General features: G+C 39.4%; 1 protein-coding gene across 1 annotated transcript; it reads right to left on the bottom strand.

Moving 5' to 3' along the window:
* Window positions 1-159: 159 nt before the first annotated feature.
* Window positions 160-25,136, bottom strand: LOC145212670 (uncharacterized). Its single transcript, XM_080080886.1, has 11 exons — window positions 23,031-25,136; window positions 17,861-17,944; window positions 17,484-17,579; window positions 13,725-13,865; window positions 11,853-12,025; window positions 11,302-11,406; window positions 5,721-5,862; window positions 5,261-5,371; window positions 4,785-4,912; window positions 3,229-3,298; window positions 160-1,350 (listed from the first exon to the last, which is right to left on the bottom strand). Exons 1-11 carry the CDS (start codon window positions 25,023-25,025, stop codon window positions 943-945), a joined length of 3,453 nt encoding a protein of 1,150 aa, XP_079937012.1. The 5' UTR covers window positions 25,026-25,136; the 3' UTR covers window positions 160-942.
* Between the last annotated feature and the right edge of the window lie 1,289 nt (window positions 25,137-26,425).

Raw genomic sequence — 26,425 nt, 5'->3', positions numbered from 1 at the left:
TAAAGATTATCTTTGCCAAAAAAGTTTCAAGAACAAAAAAACCCAGCAACACTACGATTCATGTTCTGTAATCTGTAAACAATAAAATATTAAACGAGAAATGGCGGGAACATCTGGAGTTCATAGAAATAAAATCAAGAGTTTTTTGAAAACAAAAAATGCTCAGAATTGAAACTTTATTGTCGTAAAACGGAGCATATATGTATATTTGCAGCATACAAAAGTATACAGTATACAAATATTTAACAGTATACAAACATACGTAAACGAATTTTTTAATAACCGGTAAAACACGGCAGATTCCACAAAAAAAGAAACAAAGCAAAGGGCAAAAGGAACAAAGGAGCTAAAGCAGTGACGGTAAAACACAATGCGCTAAAACCGTTTAACCTTTTCAGAAACTTGATTGCGAATTTTCAAATAAACCATATATTTTAAGATTCAACGCTAAGAGTTGATCAACAAAAGCAAAGGAAAATGTACCTCAATTTGTTACGATGTCATGTAGATTATTGTACTTGGTTACGGTACATAAGCATTATTCGCGACCCTGATTAGCACTTAGTGTAATATACCCTTAAGTTCAAATGCATATTTGGAACAATAACACACACGTTTCGTAGTTTCGTAACAAAAAAAAACAATTGACAAACCTTGAGCAAGAATAACAATCCAGAAAAACGCAGGTAAAAATTAAAACAAATTGTTCTAGCTATCTTTGCAGTTATCGTTCATGCACATTCAATCAACGTGGCGTCTTCTCAAGCAAGAAAGAGGCACAGATAAACCAGATAGCATCACTAAGACGCGTTTTGAAAGAAATATACGAAAAAGCAATTAAATACGGTAACGTTTTTTTGGCAGCGCTAAACCTAATGCATCCTCTGACTTTCTCAATGGCAGCTTGACCATCGAAAACCCAATGACATGATCACGTTTATTTTATGTTGGACTTCCTCTAGACTCACATCTTTCACTCTGTACCCCATCACCGTCGTCCAAATTACTTACGTCATCAATATGTGATGTACACGGCCGCTGAGAGTCGCTAGAGTTACGCCCGCTTGAGGAGGAGTCGTCCTTGGACCGTTTTCTTCTTCTACGGCGCAAATGTTTTTTCTCGTCTGGGGTGTCACAAGGATCACTTTTAGTCCCATTTTCTGGAGAAGATTCCCGACGACCTAAGCTGGCGTCAAACTGCCGTCGAACCACGTCGGCTAATATATCTGGCAGCTTGGAGAGTCGATCTTCCAAGCTTTCAAGTCTTATAGCGATGTCTTGAACTCGATCCTCCATGTTTTCATGTCTTGATGTGATCTCGCCAAGCATATCAGATACTCGAATTTGCATCTGCAGACATAAGAGCAACTTATTTACACAGTGTTGCAACATACTCATCGCAAGATTGTTGACTATATGTAAAAATTAACACCCTGAAGTATTTGTTACTTATCCTTTGGAACCTGACATTGGGCGTTTGTAAATGTTAACGAGTGTAGCCGCTGCTGCCTCGATGACGACTTGTTAAAGGCGCCTACAATGTAAACTATGATGTTCATTGCAAATTGTTTAGTGAGTCTGATCCTTGCATCTCAATAACAGCTGTCTGATTAACAGTCACACATATGTCTCTTCTTTCTTTGTATTCTTGAATAACGTTAAAGGCGAACGTTCAAATCAGCTACACATCCACATGGGATAAAACTAGAAGACTCAAAAAATAGTCTAAGAATAGACCCAGAATAGACCAAAAATAGACCCAGAATAGAGCCAGAATTCACCGGCGACAAAGTCGAAAATAAGCTATATATAGTAGAGCAAAATATTGGCTATTGCGTGAAACCTTTTTTCCTTTAAGTTATAGAATTCATTTTATGGCAAAGGTGCAATTCATAAAGTCATAGCGCTCTCTAACCGAGCTGCTATGCTTCTTCTCAAGTACGAGCGGCTGTGTTCTACTTTAAACTTGAAACGGAAACGACAGTATAAACAAGAGGAAGTATGCGTAATGATGAACAAACACCTTATGTTTGTGCAGAACATTCTAGAATAACAAAATGACTCAAAATATCTTATGACTTGCAAGAGAACGGAAATACCAACACTTGCATCCAGTTATAAAGAGGTTAAACACTTCCCCTACATGTTGTGCAACATTATTGCAAACAACATGCTAACGTTAAACATAAACTTTGTGCACATTAATATCATGACCGCTACACGAGTCAGTAACCGGGTTAAACCGATTACCTGAAGACAAGAGAAAAACAAGGGTAAAGCGTTGTTGATATGTAATAACTATTAATGTAACCCAGCGGTTTTCAAACTGTGGTCTACAGCACCGTAGTTGGTGGTCTGCGAAGTCATTTCAGCAGACTGTAAGAGCTTGTGGCCTCTGTAAAGTCTTATCTGATGTCAGATTGTGTAACTATTTAAAAAATTGTTGCGATTTTCCAAACAAAAGTGCAAATGTCTCCTAGGTTAAGGAATATTGTTTTTTCAGATCACAAGAACCAGAATGAAGCGATTGTTCAATAGACAATTTACAATGACTACCTTCAAGACTACCTTCAAGTTTAAGACAATTTATAATGACTACCTTCAAGTTTAAGACAATTTACAATAACTACCTTCAAGACTACCTTCAAGTTTAAGACAATTTACAATGACTACCTTTAATATTGTTTAAGAACAATTTTACAATGACTTATTATTGTTTTAGTAATTAACTTTTGGCTTTGTATTGTAATGAGATACAAATGGTTGAACAAAGGATTATGATTAAACCACGAGTAGGCCAACTCGATCGAACCGCAACAAAAAGTATTAAAAGGTTTGGGAGCGGCTGATGTAAGGAATGAAAGCGTCAATGCAAAACACAGAAAATAAGAATGCAATTCGTTTTGAAAAGAAAATTAACAAATCCCAAAGCCGCATGCAAACAAAGCAGGAGTTCGCGCGCTGGACTAGTCATTAAAACTGAAACATTCAAAACAAAACACCTATCTGGTCAACTAGGATCATAATTTTCAATACACGACCTAGGAATGTAAAGAAATGTACGATTTTGGTTGGGCCAGGAGAAAAAAGAAACATGACACTGTTTAAAAGAAAAAAGAGCAAAGCAATTCATGCCAACTTCATCGAAGGTAATGCATGGCAATGATACAACTTGAGCCATTTCATATCACCTCATAACGTTTTTCAATGCAAAATATCAAAACGTACCTTTGCGAAGTCGATAAGTGTATTTGCTTGATCGTTTAACTTGCGTTGCTCCATTTTAAAGCTTCGCAACCTAAAAAAGAAAACGTTTTTATTTTTTGCTATTTAACAAACAAAAAACAGATCAGGGGTGGGCAAATGTTTCATTGCAATGGCGCTTTGCAAAATCCATATTCTATTGCTTACAAACAACATTTATTGAAAGTTCCAGACAGATAAAATTAAAAACATTATTACTTTATCTATCAAAAAACATATATGATTCAATATTTCCACGTGTGGCCCACATTTCGTCTACTCTATGACTATGTAGGGTTGCCATCGACATGGCCCAAAAAAATAAGGACAACCGAAAAAATCGAGTTTCCTACGAAATTTTCCATATTTGCATTTATACGAGCCATGACATGTCACATGCCATATTTTTTGCCAGAACAATCTGTACCAGCAACTTGTTAGAAAATAATTCGTGCACCTAACGGCAGCTCAGGTCTAAGTTGACTTTTACTTATAGCAGGGATTTGTAATTGTTGAAAATAAGACAAAATAAGGGATCATTTTGAAAACAAGAACATTTCTTAAAAATAAGAACAATACATGCATTTTTCTAAGACATTGCCCTTCAAAATGTGGACAAACCTTAGAAATAAGGACAGTATGGCAACCCTGGCTATATACAAGAACTTTTGTAACTATTTTAGTAACAATATAGTCGTTAGACAAATGCTAATCCATTACAGAAACCATTTCAAATTAAATGTGAGTAAAGGTGACATTTCCGAAATGGCGAGCACCGTTTACTGGCATTTACTATTACACAATATGTCATTTCGTGTTTAAAGTTAGCAAGTAATCTTTACAAATGTTCTGGTGTTCCACAGAAAAGGTTGACATCCCAAGCATGTCGGACAGGCCGTAATCCGACAGGCCAAATGTCAAATCGCTTGCGTCTTTGTACGTAAACGGTTCTATTAATATCATTACACTGTTGAAAAGCCTATAGCTTGGGACGCATATAGTCTGGCAAGAAACATAATTGTTGAATGCAAAGTCCTGTTAAAGGTCTCATCAAAAATTTATGACCCTGCTTTCCGATCCCCTACCCAGCACAATGCTCCGCTGTGTTTTTACGCTACTGACCTTTGCGGAGGAGCTATAGACACTTGCGGGTACCTCGGCGGACACGGAAAAAGTATGTTAGCCTTGTAACGAGTTTGCGTTAATGGAAAACATTTTAGTTGGCACCCACTTCGCACTGCGTGTATGCGTCAGCAAGTTTTATAATCAAACATCAGGTCGCAACAATGCGGGAATTATTGTGAAAAGAAAACTGCCTCTAATCGTAAAGCTGGTAAAATTTCTTTACAGAATATTTTGAACATTCATGCGTCGCTTGACCTAAATATTACTTTAAAATGCGATTTCCAAAACAACAATGAGAGTTTTGAAAAAGAACAGGCGCATTCTTACAACAGCCAAGCAAGAGGCGGTATATTGAAACAACCGGCCCCTTTAAGCATTTTCTAATATATTCACATCTTATTATTTATTTTGCTTACTGATAAATTGCGTGCAGAAACTTGCGCTGGTGTTTTCTTATCTTGGTTGGTTCGAGTTTTTCCACCAGTTTCGTGTTTTTGTAAATAAGCCAGGTTTCCCGCAAAACATTGGCCGCTGCGTTCTTTACCTGAACAATGTTAAAAAATTGTTACATAGACTCAATTAAAAGGCTGTCTATTACATTACCAATTCATCCTATTTAATAATTATTTTTTGTTAAATATTGGTTCAAACTAATACCACATATGCAATCTACCATATTTATAACCATCTACACATGTCACAACAAAATTTATTCTTTTTCCGGGCATTTTATAACTTACATGTGTGCATAAGCAAATTGAAATTTAAGAGTATGGATCGTATTTGTTAAATTTAAACAAACTTTAAACACATTTTAAGACAGCTTTTACCAATTGGGTGATCACCACGATGCTCGGGCACTTTATTTTAAACTAATTTGTTTTGTGCTTACGCGTTTCGAAAGCTGTGTATCCATCATGAAGTTGTGAACATGTTTTTCGGCTTTAGTCAATTCAAGTTTTCTCGCAACGACCGCCACCACCAGCGCAGTACACCCAGCACCCTGTAGAAGTAAAAAGCGAATAAAAGTCACATCTACGCTATAAAAAAATAGTATACTGCGAAGTAAATAAAAGAGAATTAAAATGATATCCACTTTACTACAAAAAATTATGCATATATACAAGTATGCTGTCGAAGAATGTTGAACTGTGATCGTGAAGCAAATAAAAAGGAACTAAAATGCTGTACACTTAACTGCACTATATACAACTATGCAAATATACAAGTGTGCTGTCAAAGAATGTTATATTGTGAAACAAAAACAGCCTAATCACTTTCGAGCAGGCTGTGAGTAAAGCAGTGACAACAAAATAACAATATTACACAAGACCGAAACGGGAATCACCTACCATGATACCGGTGAGCAGACATACGCTTCTGCCACAGTACGTGTTTGGGACCATGTCGCCGTATCCAATGGAGAGGAAGGTGATGCAAATGAGCCACATGGCACTTAGAAAGTTGCTGTTCACGTTGTCGGCGTCATGATACCTGCAAAGCAGAAAAGTAAAGTTAAACAGTTTAGTGTTTCCTTTATTTCTGGTTGCTTTCTTCACAACGACAGCACAAAATTAACTAATTGTTATCGAGCCAAATTTTTATTTATCATTATGACACAAATAAGCATAACGTCTTTGCACACAATATAATGTACAGGTATAACGTCCTATAAACATTGCAAATCATAACTCGTTTTGTGCGTTATTTTGAACTCAACAAAAGTAGAAACAAACATGTATTGTGTTATATGGGCCTACGGCTTTTGAAAATGCTTGCACTAATGATGACAACAGCGATTGTCAAATATTTAGCAGTAGAATATATTAAATACATACAAGGCAGTTTGGTTTTTGATTAAGCATTTTTTAGGTTTTGTCTATAGTGTTTTGAACTGAAATATACGTGACAACTATCACGTAACCAGTTTTGAGGATGACCTTTGTGGAATGTCAAAGTAAAGAACCGCCGAATTCATATAAGTGTCGGTGGAAAATCTTACGCCAAATTCATATCAAGTTAACCAGACGGTGGAAAATATTACGCCACATTCATATGAGTGTCACCAGTCGGTGAAAACTATCACGCCGAGTTCATAAAAGTGTAACTAGTTGGTGGAAAATATTACGCCAAATCCATATCAAGTTAACCAGTCGGTGGCAAATATTACGCCACATTCATATGAGTGTCACCAGTCGGTGAAAACTATCACGCCGAGTTCATAAAAGTGTAACTAGTTGGTGGAAAATATTACGCCAAATCCATATCAAGTTAACCAGTCGGTAAAAAATATCACGCCAAATCTATGTAAGTGTAACAAATCGAAGGAGCGTAACTAGACAAGTTTAAGTTAGTGCAACCAGTATTCTAACCACGTCGTTTTGCTGAATCTGAAAATCTGGAATGCAAATCTGAAATCTGGAATGCAATAATAGATCATGACGACTTCAAGCCCGAATCCACAATAAGGTGTGAACAGCAAACGGGGTGGAACGACGGGTCAAGGTTCCAACGAGCGACTGTAACCCCCAAGATAATCTTTGCTGTCAAGCCAAACCATCGACACCTCGTAAAACTGTCGAGGTAGATTTCCTCCGTTGACACCAATCGATAAGTGATAGCAATCAAATCACAATTGAAGGGCCGGACGACGGCATGACGTGACCTTGTCAAGCTAAATGTCGCATCTAAAAGTCGATTCGAAGATATTTCAATAAAATACGTAAATGTTAGAGGTTTGTAATGTCATGTAACGAGTGGTGGGATTCAGGCGGTTCGCACCGGTTCTATAGAACCGTCTCACGAAATTTTATGAGATCAGGGAACCGGTTAGCACTGGACTTTTTTTAACAGAACCGGCTAAAAATAAGACTTTTGTGATAGAAACGACTGACAAAATATGTGAATTCCACCACTGCATGCAACTAAGGCCCAGCCTTGATGAGGGAGTAAAGAACAGATTAAACCTATACAAATCTCCTAAACTTGATTGTGTGTTGAGTCCGGACATAAAAAACGCAATAGGTTTCGTAAAAGGTTAAATACAGTACGTGATGTTCTCAGTGAGGACCACTTTTGCAAACCAAAATATCATGCGCATTTGTCATGTGTTGTGAGAACAAACCTTTCACTGCAAAGGTTTTGCCTGCAAACAAACTGCCTTCTGCGGTTTTACTACGTGTTCTCAAAATGTCAAAAGTATCAACACAGCCAACCACCTGATGTCGCTAGCAGGTAAATTCAGCAGGTCATTGCTTTGTAAACGCAAACGCACTTGTTACGAAACATGACCAAAATTGTCATGAATAGTAAAGTCCGAAGAACCCATGAGCAATGCCCTACGCATGCCTCATTTTGAAATTATAATAAACTACAAAGCGAAAAATATTTTTGGTGAATACAAAAACAACTAACTTTATTAGGGATGAGTCATGATGAAGGAAAACAGTCCATTGCCAAGCAAATATGTTTTTCACGCTTGGGGTTACGGCGTGCAAGAATATTGATTTCTGATTGAAAAGACTTTCAACGTGTTATTGCAACCGACTGGCAGCAAAGAGAATTGAATTGCACCCAAGGTTAGGCGAAAAAACAGTTCAGATCGGTACCCCTTCACAAATATTGTTTTGCCGCATTGAAATCCATACAAACTTAATTAAACTACTGCAACTGGAGACTAAAGGGCCAAAGATCACACTTTAAGACTCATGTAGCATTCAGCATTACGGAGATCACGGGTTTTTGCGATAAAAACAAATAACGTAGAGTAAAAATCGATGGCAGCGTAAAGAAGCGTCGACCACGAGCAGCTGCTTGGCCACTCAACGTGTTCTAAGCTTTTCAGATAATAAAAGAATTTCGGACAGAGCTTTCAAATCGATTTGTCAATACTTGGGGTTATCGCCTAATCTGGTGATAATAAAGAAAATTGCCGCTCGGACGAAAAGATTGCGTTGGTGGATCGATGTCATTTGTTTGCGAAGACGTGCTACCTTTAAAGTTTGTCGCAAATTTGTAAAATGTCATCTATTTTTGATTTACAAGGAATAAAGGTACAGGGTTTAACGAAAATATGCTAAATTTTTATTTCTTGGCTTTGTATTTTCTTGGCTATGTAAACTTTTTGCTTTGCAGACCTTGTACTCGAGCCTTTGTGTTTGAAAAGGTTCATAATTTAAAACATAAATTTTGTGCATTTTGCTAAAACTGGTGCATATTTTGCGGTGTTTAGGATTTTTTTAGGATGCATTTTCTAAACTGATTGGTATATAACCAATTTTCAACTTTTTTTCACAATTCTGTTGCCTCTTTTGGCCCGAAGAATTAAAAACAATCAGGATTAACCAAAGGGTACGAAACCCAATGCAAACACAATCAAGCCATTTTAATTTTAAACCTTCCATTGATCAGTGTCTATTTCGAGTTCTGTGAGTAATCGACTCAAAGCAAACGGGCACGTGGCGTTGCTACCATGGTAACGATGATGTCTCCAGTCGAATCTCAACAGTAATAAAATCACGTGTCTACAACCTTTATTCCACAACCTAATTTAATGCGATCAAATAACCAAGGGAGGACAAATGAAAATGCAAATTTGAACTGGCAGACGGTGAGGGGGGCGGGAATCACAAAACGTCACAATCAATAGCAGTGACGTCACAATGAAGAGAGTACTGTGTTGTTGGGCAAATAAGAACTGCTGTGATGAAGTCGAAAATTTAGTCGCATGCCCCGTGACCGGTTTGCTGTCAGGCGGTTGACCGCGCAATTTAAGACATCGATTCAAGCGCCCAAAAAAAATTTCACTTTGTGGGCTAGTCGATTTATTTGGAAACATTGGCTGGATAAAACGGGAAATGCGGTCGAAGTGAGTGAAAATGCAAATTCGTTCACAATCCCGGGAGCAAATTTCAATCACACTCAATGCGATTTGAAGTCGCGAATCCAATTATAGGGTGGGGAAGATGGAGACAATAATGGACCAAGCGTGCTAATGTCATCACACTTCGATTTGTAAACGATTTTTGTGGCCAAAACGTCCGTGTCAATATATGACAGTGTAGCGGAGCGAGTACGAAATTGGCCGAACACATCTCTAAGCTGTCTACACAATCCTATGGATTTGCTATACAGCCAAAATGCAATTTCTAGCAACAGGAAGCAACCCAATCCCTATGGTTTTGTGGCTACAGAACGAGCAATACCTAAAATGCATGGCACACACTGCTGGGCCGCATAATCGATTGTAACTGAGTTGGCAGCAGCCTTATGCGCTCTGTCTTTCCATTAATTATTCAGTGTCACACCGTGGATGCATGCTTGAGCAAATGGATACATACCAACGTAAGCACCGCGAAATGAAGGGGCACGTCGGAACAGTGTTTATATCGCCGTTCATATGAAAACACCGTGCTCAGAGATGCCAGGCTATAGTCTGTGGGTGATCAAAAACAACGATGTTTTGACAAATTTGCAACGGTGTGTGGCAAACCTATTTGTCACAATTAAAATTCACTTTACATTTAAGTTGCGCGTTCGAAATTGAGTTTCAAAATAATAAGAGAAAATAAAACAAATATGAAGTTGAAAGTGAAAAACTGCGCATTGTTTTCGTATTCAAAAGTTTTCTGTTTTATTACATACTACGCTTATTAGGTATATTTGCCGTCCGTAAATGCATTAAGATAAAATTACAGGAGGTAAAGCGGGTCTTCTGTATGTGGGGACGTTTAGTCCTGAATCAGGTTTTACACCATAAATCCCTAAAACGGGGGAACAGTTTGATCCACAATTTGTTCAGACACAGGGTTGTGTTGGAATTAAAATAATATCAAACAACGCTTACTGCTAAATGTTTCATCAATTTCGGGCAATTATTTATCATTTGCAATTACAATACCGACAGAACAATTGAACATTACAATTGCATTTGTAGGTAAAGCAAATATCCAATAACACTGAAGGTGAAGAGATAGACCCCACATACCCTTGACAACTTTTTATCAATAAACTACTTGTTATCGTGGCCAAACAGTGACTCAGCATTCTGTAGTATGTGTACTAAATTGTCTTAGTCACGGGAACTTACCCACAAAGAACGTCAAACCTTCACGAAGCTATTCCTGTTTACCGCTGTTGGCGGACGAATGCTATTTTTGTAAACACGTTGCGCTAATGGAGGCGACGGCGCCTTACGCAAGACTGACGCAAAACCGCAGGACGTCAAAAGTACAATAACACATCTTTGCGCTGGTTTCCGCAGCCCCTTGCGTCAACAAAAATGCGCCACGTAAATACGGTCTGGTGCGTGCGTAAAAGTCGACGCAACACGTGAGCGTCGTGCTTGAACGCGCAGAGGTATTTTTCGGGCCTCCAGGAGGAACGGGCACGGGATATTGAAGGGTAAAAGGCGAAATAGCTTTACGCAACAATAGGCTTTTCATTTGAAACCACAGTCGAAACTAGCGTTTTAAATTGTTGACAAAGTGCCACCTGAGTTTATGAATGCCAAAGCAAAGGGAAGCAATACTTTTTTATGGTTGGGTTTCAATTTCGCCTCCAATTTACAACTCAAATATCCTCCTTCAAAGTGGTTGTATGCTGTGGTACCCTTGCCCCTATTTAAATAAACGATTCTGCACTGATAAGTAAATCTAAAGCTGATTTTCTGATATTTATCTCAAAAGCCTCAAAGTTCCCATCTTAAGACGGTAGATTCAGGTGGTAGATTTAATCTTCAGGTGGTAGATTTAAGTGGCAGAAAAGCAATATTTCGCGAATGTTCTATAAATGACTCTGACATGAACCAAAAACCGCTGTTGCCTCTTAAAGAAACAACGTACACCGAAATTTCGCCACTGTGTTATGTTTGCGGCACTTCATTCTACGGCCTGCTGTAAAGTTCGAGGAATTTCTGCAAGAAAACAAATTTACCTTTCGCAAGCTCTGATCGTCCAGGCAGCGATAATCCACAGGGAAATGCTAAAAACAAGCAAGACAGTCCCGGGACAGATAGTCATCAGCGTTTTCATAACGAACCTGTGAAATGCAAGTCATTAAACAAAAGCTTCTATTAACTTCTGTAATGATTATAAGTAAAAAACAAACAAACAATGTGGCAGACTTGTAAATGTGGCAGGCTACTTAGAATCAAACAGTTGATAAACTTAAAATGCAGTAAGAGTTCAATACTTTGACTCGTATTAAGGCGCGTACGCACCACAACGGCATATCACGAAGTGAAGATAATGTATCAAATTTGGAGATCGTTCAAGAAACTTACGGATTTTAATGCTCCATGAGATATAGCATGACCAAATGGTTTAAGCACTACAAATGAAATGCACGACACATTGCAAAAAAATACAGTACGAATTTCGTTGAATTAAGGCTTTGTGTAATTCATTTTAGGGACTAAATGAGTAAATGGTGGGGCTGTGGGGTCATCAACAAAAGCAATGGGTGGACACTAGGATTTATTCTACCTTGTATTAAAGTTGATCTTGTTAAGGGCTCCTATACTTCTGGAGGATGCGTCCGTGAAGAGACGACTGTGAAGGAGCATCACTCTCCCAATTAGATACAAACGAAGAAACATTGGGATGGACAGTAAGATGTCTATGTCAGCCGTCGTTGTCGTGGTAACTCCACTAAATGCCTACAATTATATTTAAAAGTAAACAAAAATGACAAAAAATTATGACTGACGAGAAAACATTGGTTAGATCTTACGTTCGTTGTGGTGTTGATTATAAACATGAGCAACCATTTGCCAGATTTGTTTGTGAGTTTTGTACAAGAATTTGCATAATCAATGTTTTGTGAACGGCTGCATGAGCAATGTGGCTCAAAGTTAAATGGTTTAAAACTAACTGTCAAAAAACATAGAGAGCAGGAACGAGAAATGCTTCAAAGCCACCATTTGTGATCGCTGACCCGTAAACAGCAAGCGGCGTGTGCTACTGATGAGGGATTTTCGGATCTTTGAAACTTTAATGCACACACGATCGGCTCAACTTTGTTTCACGACTTTTGTTTGAACAGAGGCAAGGCAATTTTATCTGCTTTGTGGCTTCCCTAATCCAAAAAATATCTTTAGCAATTGCAACATGCCGAACATGGAACAAAAGAAATCTTGTACCGAGAAGCCAAACTGAGCTATTTTCCCTAAATTACTTTGAGTGTTTTATGATCATTCTGCAAGTTTGTAGGCACAACTGTAAATAGCAAGTCTGCATATATATTTTGCGGTAATCTTGCGCTTTTACGGTGTGTGGATACGTTTTAATGGGTTGGTGTATTTCAACGTTGCGTGTATTAGCTCGAACGTGAAGTTTGTTTTACAGTGGTTAACAAAGCGTTTCTGCTCGATCGAGGAGAACTCTTCGCGTTAATTTGCTACGCCGTGTAGGTAGTATACTTGGCCACACAAAGCTTCAAGTTTAAAAAACATTTCACAAGCAGTATCCTTACGCTTGGACAGACTTCCAAAAACATTTTGGTTTCTTTGGTGATTTCTGAACAATGGAACCTTGTTATTTACGGTTCAACGTAATTTGATTAGGACTCTAATGCCACACAAAACAATTTAACAATTTGGACGAAGTTTCAATGAAATTCCAACGAAACCTCCCTGACAACTGGTGCGATTATGGCAATACACGAGTTCTAAGAACTTGTCCGTTTAGCTAAAGGAGAAAATCAACAACATTGGCCGATGTTGCACTATATTTCCAGTTTTACAGCATTCAACCGTCCACTAAGTTCCTGTTATTGTGTGTGAAAACTGTTATATCACCTCCTTCATGGGCATAGGGGAAGGGGAAAACGTACCCCTTCTTGGAATTTTAATCTATCTCAAAATGAACATATTTTGTCGAAAACTCAATGAATGAAAAAGTATCATGCTCAAAGTAAGGGAGAGAAAGTCAGTGAATGTCTTACCAAACGATTTTAATGATGCATTAAAGATATGCGGGGTCTGCCAGCGAATATTAGTAAAATTTGAACTGCTCTTTTTAGTGGGAAACTTTCGGAAGAAGTAACGTATGTTTTAGTTGTGAACAAAAGCGTGTGTTGCGCAATATATTTCTAGAGCAATCTATTCACTTTGGACCTCGGGTGCTCGAGAAAATAGATAAGGAACCGGTGCCAGAAAACAAAAAAAATATTTTTTGGAAAACTATTGGAGAGTGAATTACTACAGGGTAACAACTTAAAACAGTTGCAATTTAAATGCTTGCCGTGCAAGATGGATTCGCAAACTATATCTATGTCTTTTTCCTAAGTTATTTCTGGACTTGACTTTTATACATCAATCAGAGAATCTTAGGTATTTTGAGGTTTTCACTATTTACCTGACGAGCTGACCATTCAAAAGTGTAGAAGCCCGGGATTGGATGGATGCTGCAAGTGACAAGTTCCAAAGTAATAAACATCACTCTTTCCCAGTCCATGGCGATTCTCCAATCCTCTGCTCCGTTATCAATCATAAAAAGCTAAAACAAAAAAACTTTTTATTTACTAGGAGCAAAATTCCGGTGTCTTGCATTTTGCTTGATCAAAATATTAACTGATGAAAACTTATTATCGACTGCAATGGAATGATTACAAGCAGATTGCTTTATATGGGATAGACGAATAAAAAACAATATGCAAACCAAACAGCAATCAGAACAAATACAGTTTTTGCCCTGACTGTATACTCTGAAGACTAAACACTTAACTTAACGACATTCCTAGACGTTTTTTTTTCGCGTAACCTGGTTCTAGAGACTTTCTTCAAACAAAAAACAAAAAATATATTAGTTGACACAACACATTTTGTGGTGTCAGTTCTTGTATCGCGAAAGTGGTGCAAATAGATTTTGTCAAAAAAAAAACGCCTATTGTGCTATTTTTATTGACAGCTGAAACCGCTGAAACTTAATAAACAACTTTTAGTCGCTTATTGTGGTGGCTTAGTGCAGCCCGTCTCATCCTTAAAATACTACTTCAACTCTTACAGCATCCATGACCACGGGTGATTCACCGATTAAACGTTTGTTTTACAACTTCGCAAAACGGAACAGTTGCACACATTAGAATTTATATTGTGCCGGGCGTTTCGAGTCGGGTTCGGGCATAAGTAAAAAAGGAGGCTTTTTAGGGCCTGATCCCACACTCGGACCTAATTTAGTTCCATTTTCTTGAAAAAAAAATTGGATTCGGGATTGTACTTTGGGGTTTGGATTAGGTTCGGTCCCAAATTACGGGAACATTTATGAGCACATCATATGGTTCACAATAGGAGTGAGATACTGCTGTAAAATTGGTCTTTGAGCGTCAAGTAAGCATTTCCAAACCCTTTTAGGTCTTGGGATATTTTTTTGCTTCAAACGCTCAAAGTAACTATTCATGGAAAATATAGAAAACAACATGGAGTTGAAAATGATTTAGCATGTTGTGCCGTGACCGCGAACTCACGAAAACCTTTCACGAACTCACGAAAACCTTCACATGAGTCTATAGACTTATACGAGTCCATACACTTGTGACTGAGAAACACTGGTTTCGGCAGTGGAAATTAACCCTGGTTTAATAATGTCAAAACAGTTCCAAGATTTGGTAATGCTTTGCGACGTTCTGGTACCATCGCTAAACGCAACAAGTAGTTGTTGTTGCTACTGCATGCTGTGACTGGTCGCCACAAAAATCACTCGAGGGTTAGTTGCAAACTTGAGAATCCCAAATGTCAACGAGCTTTCGACCCTGCACGCTAATCCTCACAGGAGACCAGCATCGGGTGCACGTTCGGCTTCACAGGCCACCTCGGACTACAATTTCACGTGTCAGTTGCCAAATGCTCACGTTTACTATGAAACGCCCTGATTAATTACGGCATTTTGGATCCGATGTACCATCGTACGGGAGCGTTTGGCATTTCACGGCTGCAATCTGATCCGATCACAAAAGTCACGTCAACTTGCGTCAGTCGTCAAGCCCGTATTATGTTTCTCTGTGGGGACTGAATGGGCACGCTACGCTCACGCATAAACATATCGATTAGCTTTAGCTGAAAGAGAAGGTCGGTTATTTGAAGAAGCATATCCTGCGTCGCGAGATCCTTCGCATTGACTTAAAATTCCATCGCTAAACTTTGACTTTTCAATTTTATTAGAGCACCAGAATTGTCGCGTTTGACAAAACGTTTCTATTTGAAGATAGCACTCTAGCCTATCGTTAGTGTGCGGTTGGACAGAATAAGAAGCGTTGACATAAATAATGTATTTACGAAACGTTATTCGTTGTAAGGTCGACGCAAAAACGAATAGAAAATTTGACCCCTTTCTCCCAAAATACAGTTTTTGAACAACATCTTTCTCTTTCTGTATGCATCTCTGTTCGCTCGTATGGTTTTGCACCAGCAACATTGTCGCATTAAAAATTTAAGCATCCCGCTAGACCTTATGCTGTGACAATTTCGAAACAGCACAACATGCTTGTTTCATCTAAAAATACAAGTAACTATAGAAGGCTTAACCAAGCTATCCATCAATAAATCCAAGCGATCCACCAACTTTGTATATCTAAGAGCTGAATCAAACCAAGTTTGCTCGTAATAAAGCCTAAAACAACAAAGTGGGTTTATGGTTGGCACTGCCATTGACGTTCATGTAACGTGAAGTAACAAAATAGCATTTTACGTCTCGGGGGTCTACATGCGCTGTTAACCATAGTCAACCGGAGTGAAAAGTAAGAGCACACGATTTTAGGCCCCAATATCAAATTTAAAATGGTTGAACTACTCTTTCTTGAACAAAAAAATATGGCAGTGTGTAAAGGAAAAGAAAAAGAAAACAAAAAACAACATGATTCAATGTCTCATATTAAACAAAATTGTAAATGGGAAAAGGACAATATAAGCACCTCAAGATAGTTAGGAGTATAACGTCAATAAAAATCAATTTCTCTAGTTTAGCCCTTTATATATAAACTATATTGAGTGTCCCGAGTCCTTTTAGCTCCTGATTAAGTTTTGGCAGTGAAAGTCCTTAATCTTAACACGTCAGTCGTGGGCTTGAAAAACAAAACGAGAATCGTCGAGAGGTCACAAGCAACCACATGCAATCGATGATCAATGGGTTGAGGATTAATTTGTTAAATGCTGATGACGCGTGCCGCCTATCAAGCCCACCAATAAAGTAGTCGCGTTTGTGTTTGGTACCAAGATTACAAAATGATGAGCTCTGTGCTTTTATGTTTCCGTTCTAAAGTATTATATAATTATTCTGATATGATTTGTTTTTGCTTTTTTGCATTGATCTGCTACAGTAGTGTAAAGACCTATTTTTTGCAGTGATAAACATTTCTTTAACTCGTTGTATCAGTGTAGAACGTTTGCTCCATACCGATAACAAGAAACACAACGGTTGACGAACCTGTATTGGTTATTTATCCATCCGCACTGTTTTACTTTCAGTTAGTGGTCTACGATATTATAAATATATGACAGAGTTTAATGTCAAGATTGACGAAAATAGATTGACAAGATTGACATTGTTCAGAAGAAAAAAACACCCGAAACAAACTCATTTAGTGTTTGTTGAAGGATTTTCCCGCAAATAAGAGGCATCATATGTCGACGATTACTGATTATAAGCATGATTAGCCCACGTGACTGAAACATATTGTTTACCGCTATTTGTTGACTGATTCTGATTTGGAAGAACTGTTGTTTCGTCCAATATTCTTACGAAATAAACTTACTAACGAATACAACCATGCAACATCTATTGTTTTAGAAAGTGAATTATACGATGGCCATGTTTTGTGTTATTTTAATGGCATTTTCGTTTTCAGCTGTGTCCCCTGTGCATAGTGTTATTTGGCAGTTTGCCCATACTTTAAACATCGCAAGCACGATTGTTTTGTCTCACAAAAACTAGATGGCATAAGAAAGGGATATGTCTGATTCGATCACCCTCCTGAAACCTTTTAGGTGATTGATGGACTTCGACACAAACGAAATAAGCAAATTGTACTCAAATGAGATTAACTAACTTCATTAGTTGTGAAGGAACCAGGTATAACTGAATGAAAGCGGTCGATATATGAATGACGGAACGCGTGTTTACCTGTATTTCTCGGGCGTGGTAGGCAATTACAAGTCCGAGAAGAACTGCTGTGGAAAACGATACGAGGCACTTGAGAGATAAGGAAAAGTACGTCGCCTGTAGAATACAATAGATTGAATGACTTGACACATAATATACCTATCAAAATATATAATATCGTCTATCGTAGTGTGAAGGTATTAACGGAAAAACACAAAACTTTGCAAAAACCTATGAAAAATATATTTTAGTCTAAGTTTTCTAAAAACCGTTTACATGCCTTACAAACAAACCAAAGTCAATATCACTGTGTGAAACGTACCAATGATAATGTCATGGTTTGACGTAGAAATAAGGCGAAAAAATTAATAAAAACGCTCAAATATTAATGTAATTACCTTCCAAGCACATTCGGCAAGAAGGGTACCCTTCCATGCTTTTATTATTTGATCGTCAGCATTACACTTTAGGATTTTTCCTTTCTGCAAAAAATGGAAACACACGTTAAAAAGAGTTGTGTAACCAATGCAATTTTAGAAAAATAAGTTTTTAAAGGAACATGACCAACTGTAATTGAGTACATAAGTGTTTTATCCAGGGCAACGTGTGCGTCATTCCTATTTTTACCATTGCAAAGAAATTATGAATGTTTTCTCCTCTGCAAAATTCGGAAACAAACATAAACAAGCGTTCTGTAGCCAATCTAAATTTAGACAAAACGTTGAAATTACTGTGCTTTGAAATGTTTTTTTTAGATTTTCCATATAAATCATCTGCTGTTTGAGACCTATATTTTCTTAACCACTAAAACCACTGAGCACAGATGTATTTATAATTCATTTATTTTTGCATGTGGTTTGCAAAAACAACCTTTAAGTTCGTGGAGTGAGTTTCGATATTTCAATCTTATATAAGTTTGTTTAATTTATTTTAATTTACGGAAATAAATCAAACGGTTTAAAATTCTAGATTTTTTTAAAAAGGGTTGGTCACCTTTAAAGATAGTCGCTCTGGAAAATATGTTTTTTCTATGTATCGATCGCTCTGTTTATTTTATATTCTGTTCACCTTGTTTGGACATATTCTCTTTATTCAATTACAGTAACGGTTACAAAAAAATCAGAAACTATTTGGCAGACACTTAAGGTAACAAAATAGGCGCTCGAATGGTCAACACTAAATGGATATACATACACATATATATATGTTGATACGCGATGCAGCTTTTCAGACCGACATGTTTAGTTTCTAAGTGGCAGCAAACGGATACTATCTTTGTCGCGAAAGTGGACAAATTGCTTATCCCCGGGGCACACCGCATAAGTCAGATTTTTTGAATACAGGGTTCCAATTGATTTTTTGGTTGTGCAAAACGGTTGCCAACGCTATCGGCTTTCCGTGCACTATATCGATCTTTTCAGGTGATGAAACGGGAACAACTGCACGAAGACAGCTCCCGCGAGGTGCGGAAGGTTTTATTGCCCTTATACGCTTGTCCCGGCTTAACTCTGTACGTGCAGCTTTCTCCTCCAAATGCTTGGAAAGGCCTCCATTGGAAACGTAAGTTAATCTCCTCCGAGAGTTTGAATGGAACTTGAATTGAACATTTGTTTCTAGTCAGGGACTTCAGTGGTATTTTTGGGAATGGGTTCCTATGTACTACTAAAAGGCATAGTATGGCGCACTGATAAATATCCACAAATTTGCTCGATGTTTTACGTTTGCTGTTTCCTGACGAAATGTTTTGTGTTTAAGACAGGGTTATGAGGTAGAACGTCCCAAACGATTGTTGATGTTGTTTCACTATCCAGCAACTATATTTGCCACTAACATACAACATTTAAGACGGAAACATGGTAGCCTGTGGTACATTTCTACTATTGCCTTATGTACTGTCAGCTGTACAGTATTCTAATTAGTGGCCTGCATCACCAAATCAGTACCGCTCCATTAGCTTGCAACCATACCACTAGCATGGCCAACAACTCTTTTCCAACTCGGTTACAGCACTGACATATACGTCCCAGTAGACCTTGCTGTGTCACAGAAAGGATTGGCCAGCGGTGCTATGATATTTGCGGTGCCACGTCAGGTTGGGACAGCAGAAGGAACTGCAGGGACAGGCATGAAGTGTTAACACAAATGGCAATGATTCTGTATTGTACAGCTTTATACGCACCTATTTCTTGTGGAATGTCGATAAGTTATTTTCTTAGTCAATACATCTAGTACTATGGATTTTGAACTTTTGACACACTGCTATTACAAAGATAGGAAAAAAAGCCAAAGGTCACCAAACACATTTCTATCATGCAATAATTGTTTAGATTTCGAAGTCAATTATTCTTTAACACGCTAATCGTGTATGCCTAAAAGTAACTTTCACTCTACACTTCCAGATCATTTTAAATGTACCCCCAGTTCAAAACCTCCCATTTGGACCTTGTCTTTAAATAGTCCCAATACCCATGTTCGAAAGGCATAACCAGCCAGCTTGAAGTGTGCGCATCATTTGGCTAATAGCGCGATAAGAAGCATCAAAGCATAATATGGCCAAATAAAAATCGATTAACACTGTCTCAATCTACCATGCAGCCATATTACAGTGCATCTCATTCCATCAAGTTGTGTCAAACATAAAGCTACACCTGAAATGCGCATCTGGTGTCAAGGGCATTATACCGAATCAACGTCTCCCAAGCATTCACATATGGCAAGGCATAGGCTAGAAAAATCTAGTCCGGGTCCCGGAAAGTCTACTGTCGTGGGTTCGAATCCCACCGCAGGCTAGATTTTTCTAGCCTAGGACTTGCCATATGTGAATGCTTGGGAGACCAGCTGATTCGGTATGATGCCTTTAATAGGCCTGGCGTACTGTGAATTGTCGATAAGTATGCCGTGATCGCAGGTCTAAATCGACGCTTCAGGGCTGATCCCAGTATAAAAATATTCATCTTAGTTGGTGTCAAAGGGTTTAATTAAAATTGTGAAGAAAGGTCGATGGCAATGTTTTGGGGATTACCCCTCGCCAATGCTCAATTGTAATGGAGGAATCGATATTTTTAATATTATCTTGAAGAGCACGCGTGCATCGTTTACAGCAGTGGTCTTCAACCTTTTTTGAAAGCGACCCCAATTTAAAAGAAAATTGAAACAGCATTTACACGCGACCCCATTTTTTTCGATAGGGGTAATGCCGAAATTAAAACTATTTTCATGTAAATATGCCCGCTTAATTTTCAAGTAGACTTCAGTGTACATTATTACGCTTAAATGTTAGAACGCAAAAGTTTTATTAAATTCGGCTCTACCAGTTTGCAGAAATGAGTTAATTTATGTATTTTTCCCTATACCCGCTGTATCATTTTGGACACAATATGCCTTTCATGGGTCTCTATCGCGTAACAATGGGTTGGATAACGTTTTTTTATGTATACTATTGCAACACAATGATTAGATTGTGACACGAGGTACCACGATGTACTGCAAAACTTGAGCAAAGGTTGCGAACTGGGACAAAAACGTGTCATTTTTTTGGTAAAGTACTTAAAAGCCGATAGATTGAATTTATAGCGACCCCAGAAAAAGTTCAGGCGACCCCACTTAGGGTCGCGACCCACAGGTTGAAGACCACTGGTTTACAGCGTTTCAAATGCATGTGATTGCCTTAAAATTTATGAAACAGTCATGTTTCTATAGCAATTCCAGATGGAGGTTGAATCAATAGGAAACAGAAAAAAGGAGAGAAAAATATATTCTTTCGAATAGGTTTGAATCAAAAAAATATGCAAGGGAAAACATTGCTTGTAATAAAAAAGTTTTAGCACAATTTCTTAAACACACAATTTGTCTGTGTTTGGGCATGAACTTTTAAAAACTGCTATCAAATTTGTGGATTCGTTTTTTTGTCTCATATAGGGGCCTGATTGTAATTTCAAAATTTGCCACATGGCGCAGAAAGCTCTAGGCAAAAGATCCCATCAATAGTAGACGGAAGGACAGTAACAAAACCGTCGTGAATAAATAATGAAGCACAATTGCGGCTGAAAGTTGATCCCCAATTACGTCCCTTCAGGCTGTGGGCGCACATGCAATAGGTAAGAAGGTCTTACAAAATGGACAGCAAGGCAAATCCGCTTAGTAACGACAAAAGCAATTGGCCCTGCTTAAGGGATTGACGTCAAGGATTCCATCAGGCAATCGATAGAATGAGCGTACGGCAAACGTGTGCCAGCAGCAGCCCTGAAGCTGCAGAGTGACCGTGTGTTATTGCGGCATTCCTGTATCATGCCCGAAGTTGTCCTATGTAATGCCGCGGTTATTAAATAACCCAGAAGTACATGGCCAGAGTTTTATACACTCGCACGTTTTATATGTATTCTATAATTTAAATAATGTGAAACTACGGGACTATTTGGCGTTTCAGGTTTACGAATCAAAATAACAAAAGACTTAAAACCTATAGATTACAATTTCTAATTATCACAAAGTTGTGCGAAAAATGAAACAAGCAAGAACGAAACGAAACGGCCTTCAGAGCAAAATCCCAATAAACATGAGACTCTTACTGTAAACATTGTTTTAACCAAAGGTCAACAGCTGCCAACCGTAAGACTATTTTTGTTTTATTGTTTAATCTTTTTGGGATATTTTGCCCACAAAGCCCATCAAACACTATTTAATTTTCCCAAATCTAATTCGAAAGTTTTTATATTTCAAAACAACTTTCTTGTTATAAACCCAATAAGCCATAACAAGCTAAAATATGGTTGAAAGAGTCCTGATTGCAAATAAAGGCAAATGCAGTTCTCTTAGTGATTTCTACATACTTTGTGTCTAACTATTAAACCATTGATCTGAAGATCACATGTATAAGTCATGGACATTGTCAACGGCCAGCTTTAGGTCATTCGGTTAACGCTTTCTAGTGTTATACCAAAGACTTGAAGAAGCAAGCAAAGCAATCTGTCCATCAAATTTTACTTGTGACTAAACTTAATGGCTTGGCCTTTGGAAAACAGCATATGATATAGGCAGCACACAGGGTGATTTAAATGCAGTGGATTCCCCTAGGAGTCGTCACATTGAGCCTTAAACTTGCTGTGAGGTCGAACTTACAGATGTGGTGGCCCTAATCGAACTTGCAGTGTTGGCTTGAACTTTCATTTACTGTCATCGTTAAATGGGGGGTTGCACATTCGAAGGTGGTAAGGAAAAAAAGTTTGTGCCTTGATGTTAATTAGACAGGGCCGGCGGCACAATTTCTGACGCCTGAGGTGTAAGTAATGCATTAAACATTCAATCTAGCTACGACTTTGGTCCAAAACTCACGAGCGGCAATATGAAATTAACTTTTTGCACCGCTCCCGTTTGTTGATAAAATACCCGGATATTTCACGTTTAAAACCACAAAATAATAAATGTTGAAACTTCATCAAAGCTTCCACAATATATTTGTGTAAAAAAACTGCCTGGGGTTACAAAACGCTGTTCAGTTAAATTATATAACGCATTGGAATTAGTGTTCTGGAAAAAGGTCTACTAAACCGACAAAAAAGCTGTACTTACATGGTCTGCAATTGTCCCGGATGACAGCTCAGTCTCCACGACCATCACAATAATCCCAAACATCGCAAAAATTAGGGCGTAATCGCTAAGGCGTTTTCGCCTTTCGAAGAGTGTTCGGCGGTAGCCCAACCTGTAACCAATGTTCATACTTTTTGAAGTACTGGCGCCTTTCCGGTCAGTTAGTGCCTCGGACACCACGGTGTCATTATCCGGTATGGACACTGCTACCGAATCGCGAGTTAAGGGGCGAGGACGCTGTGATTCGTGTTGTTGGCCCCGATGTTCCCGATTTGTGTCCGTGGGTACATGTGATAAGACTTGGTTGGGTTTTGATGCCCGGCGTTCCTGCGTGGCTTTCTGTGAGATGGGACAAGAATCGACGATGCTGTTTTCCCTAGCAGTGTCTGCAGGCGCAAAAGTGAGCGGGATGCACTCTGGATCGGTTTCACAGAACGTGTCCTCGAGTCGGTTTAGACTTCGCGTCGACTGACCTAGCTTAGGAAAGGTTGACATTACGCCATTGTGCTTTGCACTTTTTAGCGCAATCTCAGCAAATGGATTCTGACGGTTGCTCGTGCCCTGTGCATCGACCGGTGCAGATAAGAAACTTATAGCACCGGACGAGGAAGACGATGGAATGTCGCTATTCCGCAGGGCTGCCACTGTTTTCGACGGCTGTTCATGGTCGAGCGAGTGTGTCATGTGACCAGCACTGAAGCGGTTTCGGCAAATCTTGTCTCGACGATTTTGTCGCGGTGAATTCCACTCCGTTGCACCCGCACGAAACGACTTGATTCCGCCTTCTGACTTGCTTTTACGCTTGTGCTTTGGCGTTGGAACAGAGTCTGGGTAAAATGTGTGGATGCTCGGAACGTAGGCATCTGGACCTTTGCTTACATCAGCAGGGTTTGCGCCAGGCTTAGAGGCTTTTGACTCAACAGGTTCGTCGTTTCTCGGCTTGGAAGAATCATGGCCCAATGCGTCCTGGCGCCGAACCACTGGTCTACCAGAAAATGAAGAATTCGGATCCGGTCCATTGTTTCTTAGGGATGACATTAAGGACCGTTTGCGATTTGTCCTGGTGCGTTCAGCTTTGCCAGTCGAATCGGGGCAAATATATCCGGGCAAATGTATTCCTTCTGTTTCTAATTGATAAAGGCGACTTGCGTTTGGCTCAGACCCCTCAGTCGCCTCACACCTTGTCGCATTTTTCTCGCGCGTTACCAAACTATTCCTACTGCGCAAGTCATTTAAGCACGAGTCGGCCTTCAGTACCGAGGCCTTTAAATCGAGCCCGTTCGAATGCGGTCTGCAGGCAGAAATCGAATTAGTTGTTGTAAGGTTTGACGATGTCTGAGCACCGCGCGGTTGCCCTGATGCTTCAACGTGCTCTGAAAGCGACGCAATGCTTCTGTGCGTGAGACGTGCTTGCCTACTTCTCTCTCCTGTATCACGTCTTGAAAACTTTCGGCTGGCGTTTTGCACAGAAACGCTTGAACTACGTTCGACGGACAACGTCGGGGCTGCTGTAACCGAGGCTAAAACGTCAGTGCTAGCTGCTTCAGTGCAAGGGTGATCTAAATGCCTGCCCACGTCGCCACCGTTCCGCGCGACGGAGACACACAGAGCATCGGCCCCCAACTGCTCAAAAGCTCTATTCCCCAGCGACCTCACGCCGAGGCTAACAGCTGTGTCTGGCAACGCAGCGTCTTCACGCACAATGCCAACCGACGTCTTGCCCAACCAAGACGGCCTCGCGGCTTCTCCTTTCGCCTCCCGGGCGTTTGAGCTGGCTCGGTCTGCTCGCCCAGCAACAAGTTCTTCCTTTTTTCCCGACAAATCCGATGCGCTGGGGTCGTGCGCGTTCTTCGTCTGTCTCTTTTCTTTCTCCAAGCAATTGTTGTTCTCCACGGCCGTCTCGAGGGGCGGCGCAGCGACGGCGGCGTGAAGAGGCGACGTCGATTTGTTGTTGCGTCTCGCCACTAACAATGGCATGGCGAAGTACAGGATTTGCGGCGGCCATATCAGTCGCCGAGAATCGTGGAAAATCCCATCACGGCAACACAGATCTTGTGTGTCAGTTTCACACTGCTTTACCAAAATTATCAGGTAAAATAAATAAAAACCACACTATATTACACTGGTGCACTGTTTAAGTTTATATTACGCATGCAGCCATACTTCAATAACATTTCATAATACAAGAGAACCTAAAACACAGACAGCAATTAAAAAACAGCAAAATCTGCTTCCATTAGTCTTGATAAATTAAATACAGCGTCCGTTAAAAGGAAAATGCCTTATTAAGGTCTTCTCATAGCTGAATGTAAATGTCAGTTTTGGTTAAACCGGTTTTACATTGCGTAGTTTAGTACACGACGTTCTCCATTAACGTGCTGAAAATACAGTAGATCTATCCTCACTGAAAGCCCGATGTTGGCCACTGGCAAAGGTAAATCGATTCGCCCAGAAACCTCACGCTTTGGCGTCTCATAATGGAAAATATGTGCTTTAGAGTGTGTTGGACGTTTCATGCCAAAGTGCGTTAAGGTGGATTGATAAGCGATGGCTGAAAAAACAACCAGGCACTACATGCGTTCCCTTTTATGTGCCAATCCCAATCCGCGATTGAAATCTGCAGAACAATGCTGTTGGATAGTTCGAATATTCAAAATTCACATATTGCCGCCATTTTTGACACCAAGCTTGACAGATCGTTAGTGCAGATAAACTTTTCAAAACATGTCTCACTTGCCCCACCTGACGGATTTTAGGATTTTTACTGAAATCAAATATTAAATTATGAAATAATATGAGTAAAATAGATACGCTGTTTGTCAAGATGGCTATAAATCTCATATGCTGTATCCGTAATGCATTTTAAACGCAGTCACCTTCATATTTTTAGTTTTACTTAGTGAACACTCTAGCGGCCGTTACTAAAGCAAGACCAGAGGGTGAGGTCGGCAATAGCGAAAAGATTGTCTTTCTGATCTAGAGAGGTTTTTTATTGAGTTTGTTCGCCGGGTGAAGCAAATCGTAGCAGCACAAACGAGCTAAAATATTCAACAGGCCGGAAACAGCTGCGCAATGTTAAGACGTTATAAAGAGCGACCAAGTTGAGGGTGTTTTTTTATGTTTTTTAATTTTTGTTTCACGGGGTTCGAACCCAGGACACTCTCGGGGACGAATCCCGACCAGGGTTTTTTATGTCTGTATGTGGGTCAGGCGCGTCGGACCATTCGGCCAAGTTCCTGCCCAAGTTGAGGGTACAATTGAAAGGAAGATTGAGGTTACAATTGGAAGGAAGATGGTAAACGCGCTTCAGCTACACCGTGTGACAACTGTAAGTGTATTGGTACTGTCACCAGCTCTCCTTCCAACCACATCCGATA

The sequence above is a fragment of the Phallusia mammillata genome, chromosome 2 (genome assembly GCF_965637545.1).
Source record: "Phallusia mammillata chromosome 2, kaPhaMamm4.hap1.1, whole genome shotgun sequence".
Taxonomy (NCBI): Eukaryota; Metazoa; Chordata; class Ascidiacea; order Phlebobranchia; family Ascidiidae; genus Phallusia; species Phallusia mammillata.
This window is presented reverse-complemented; position numbering and strand designations above follow the sequence as displayed.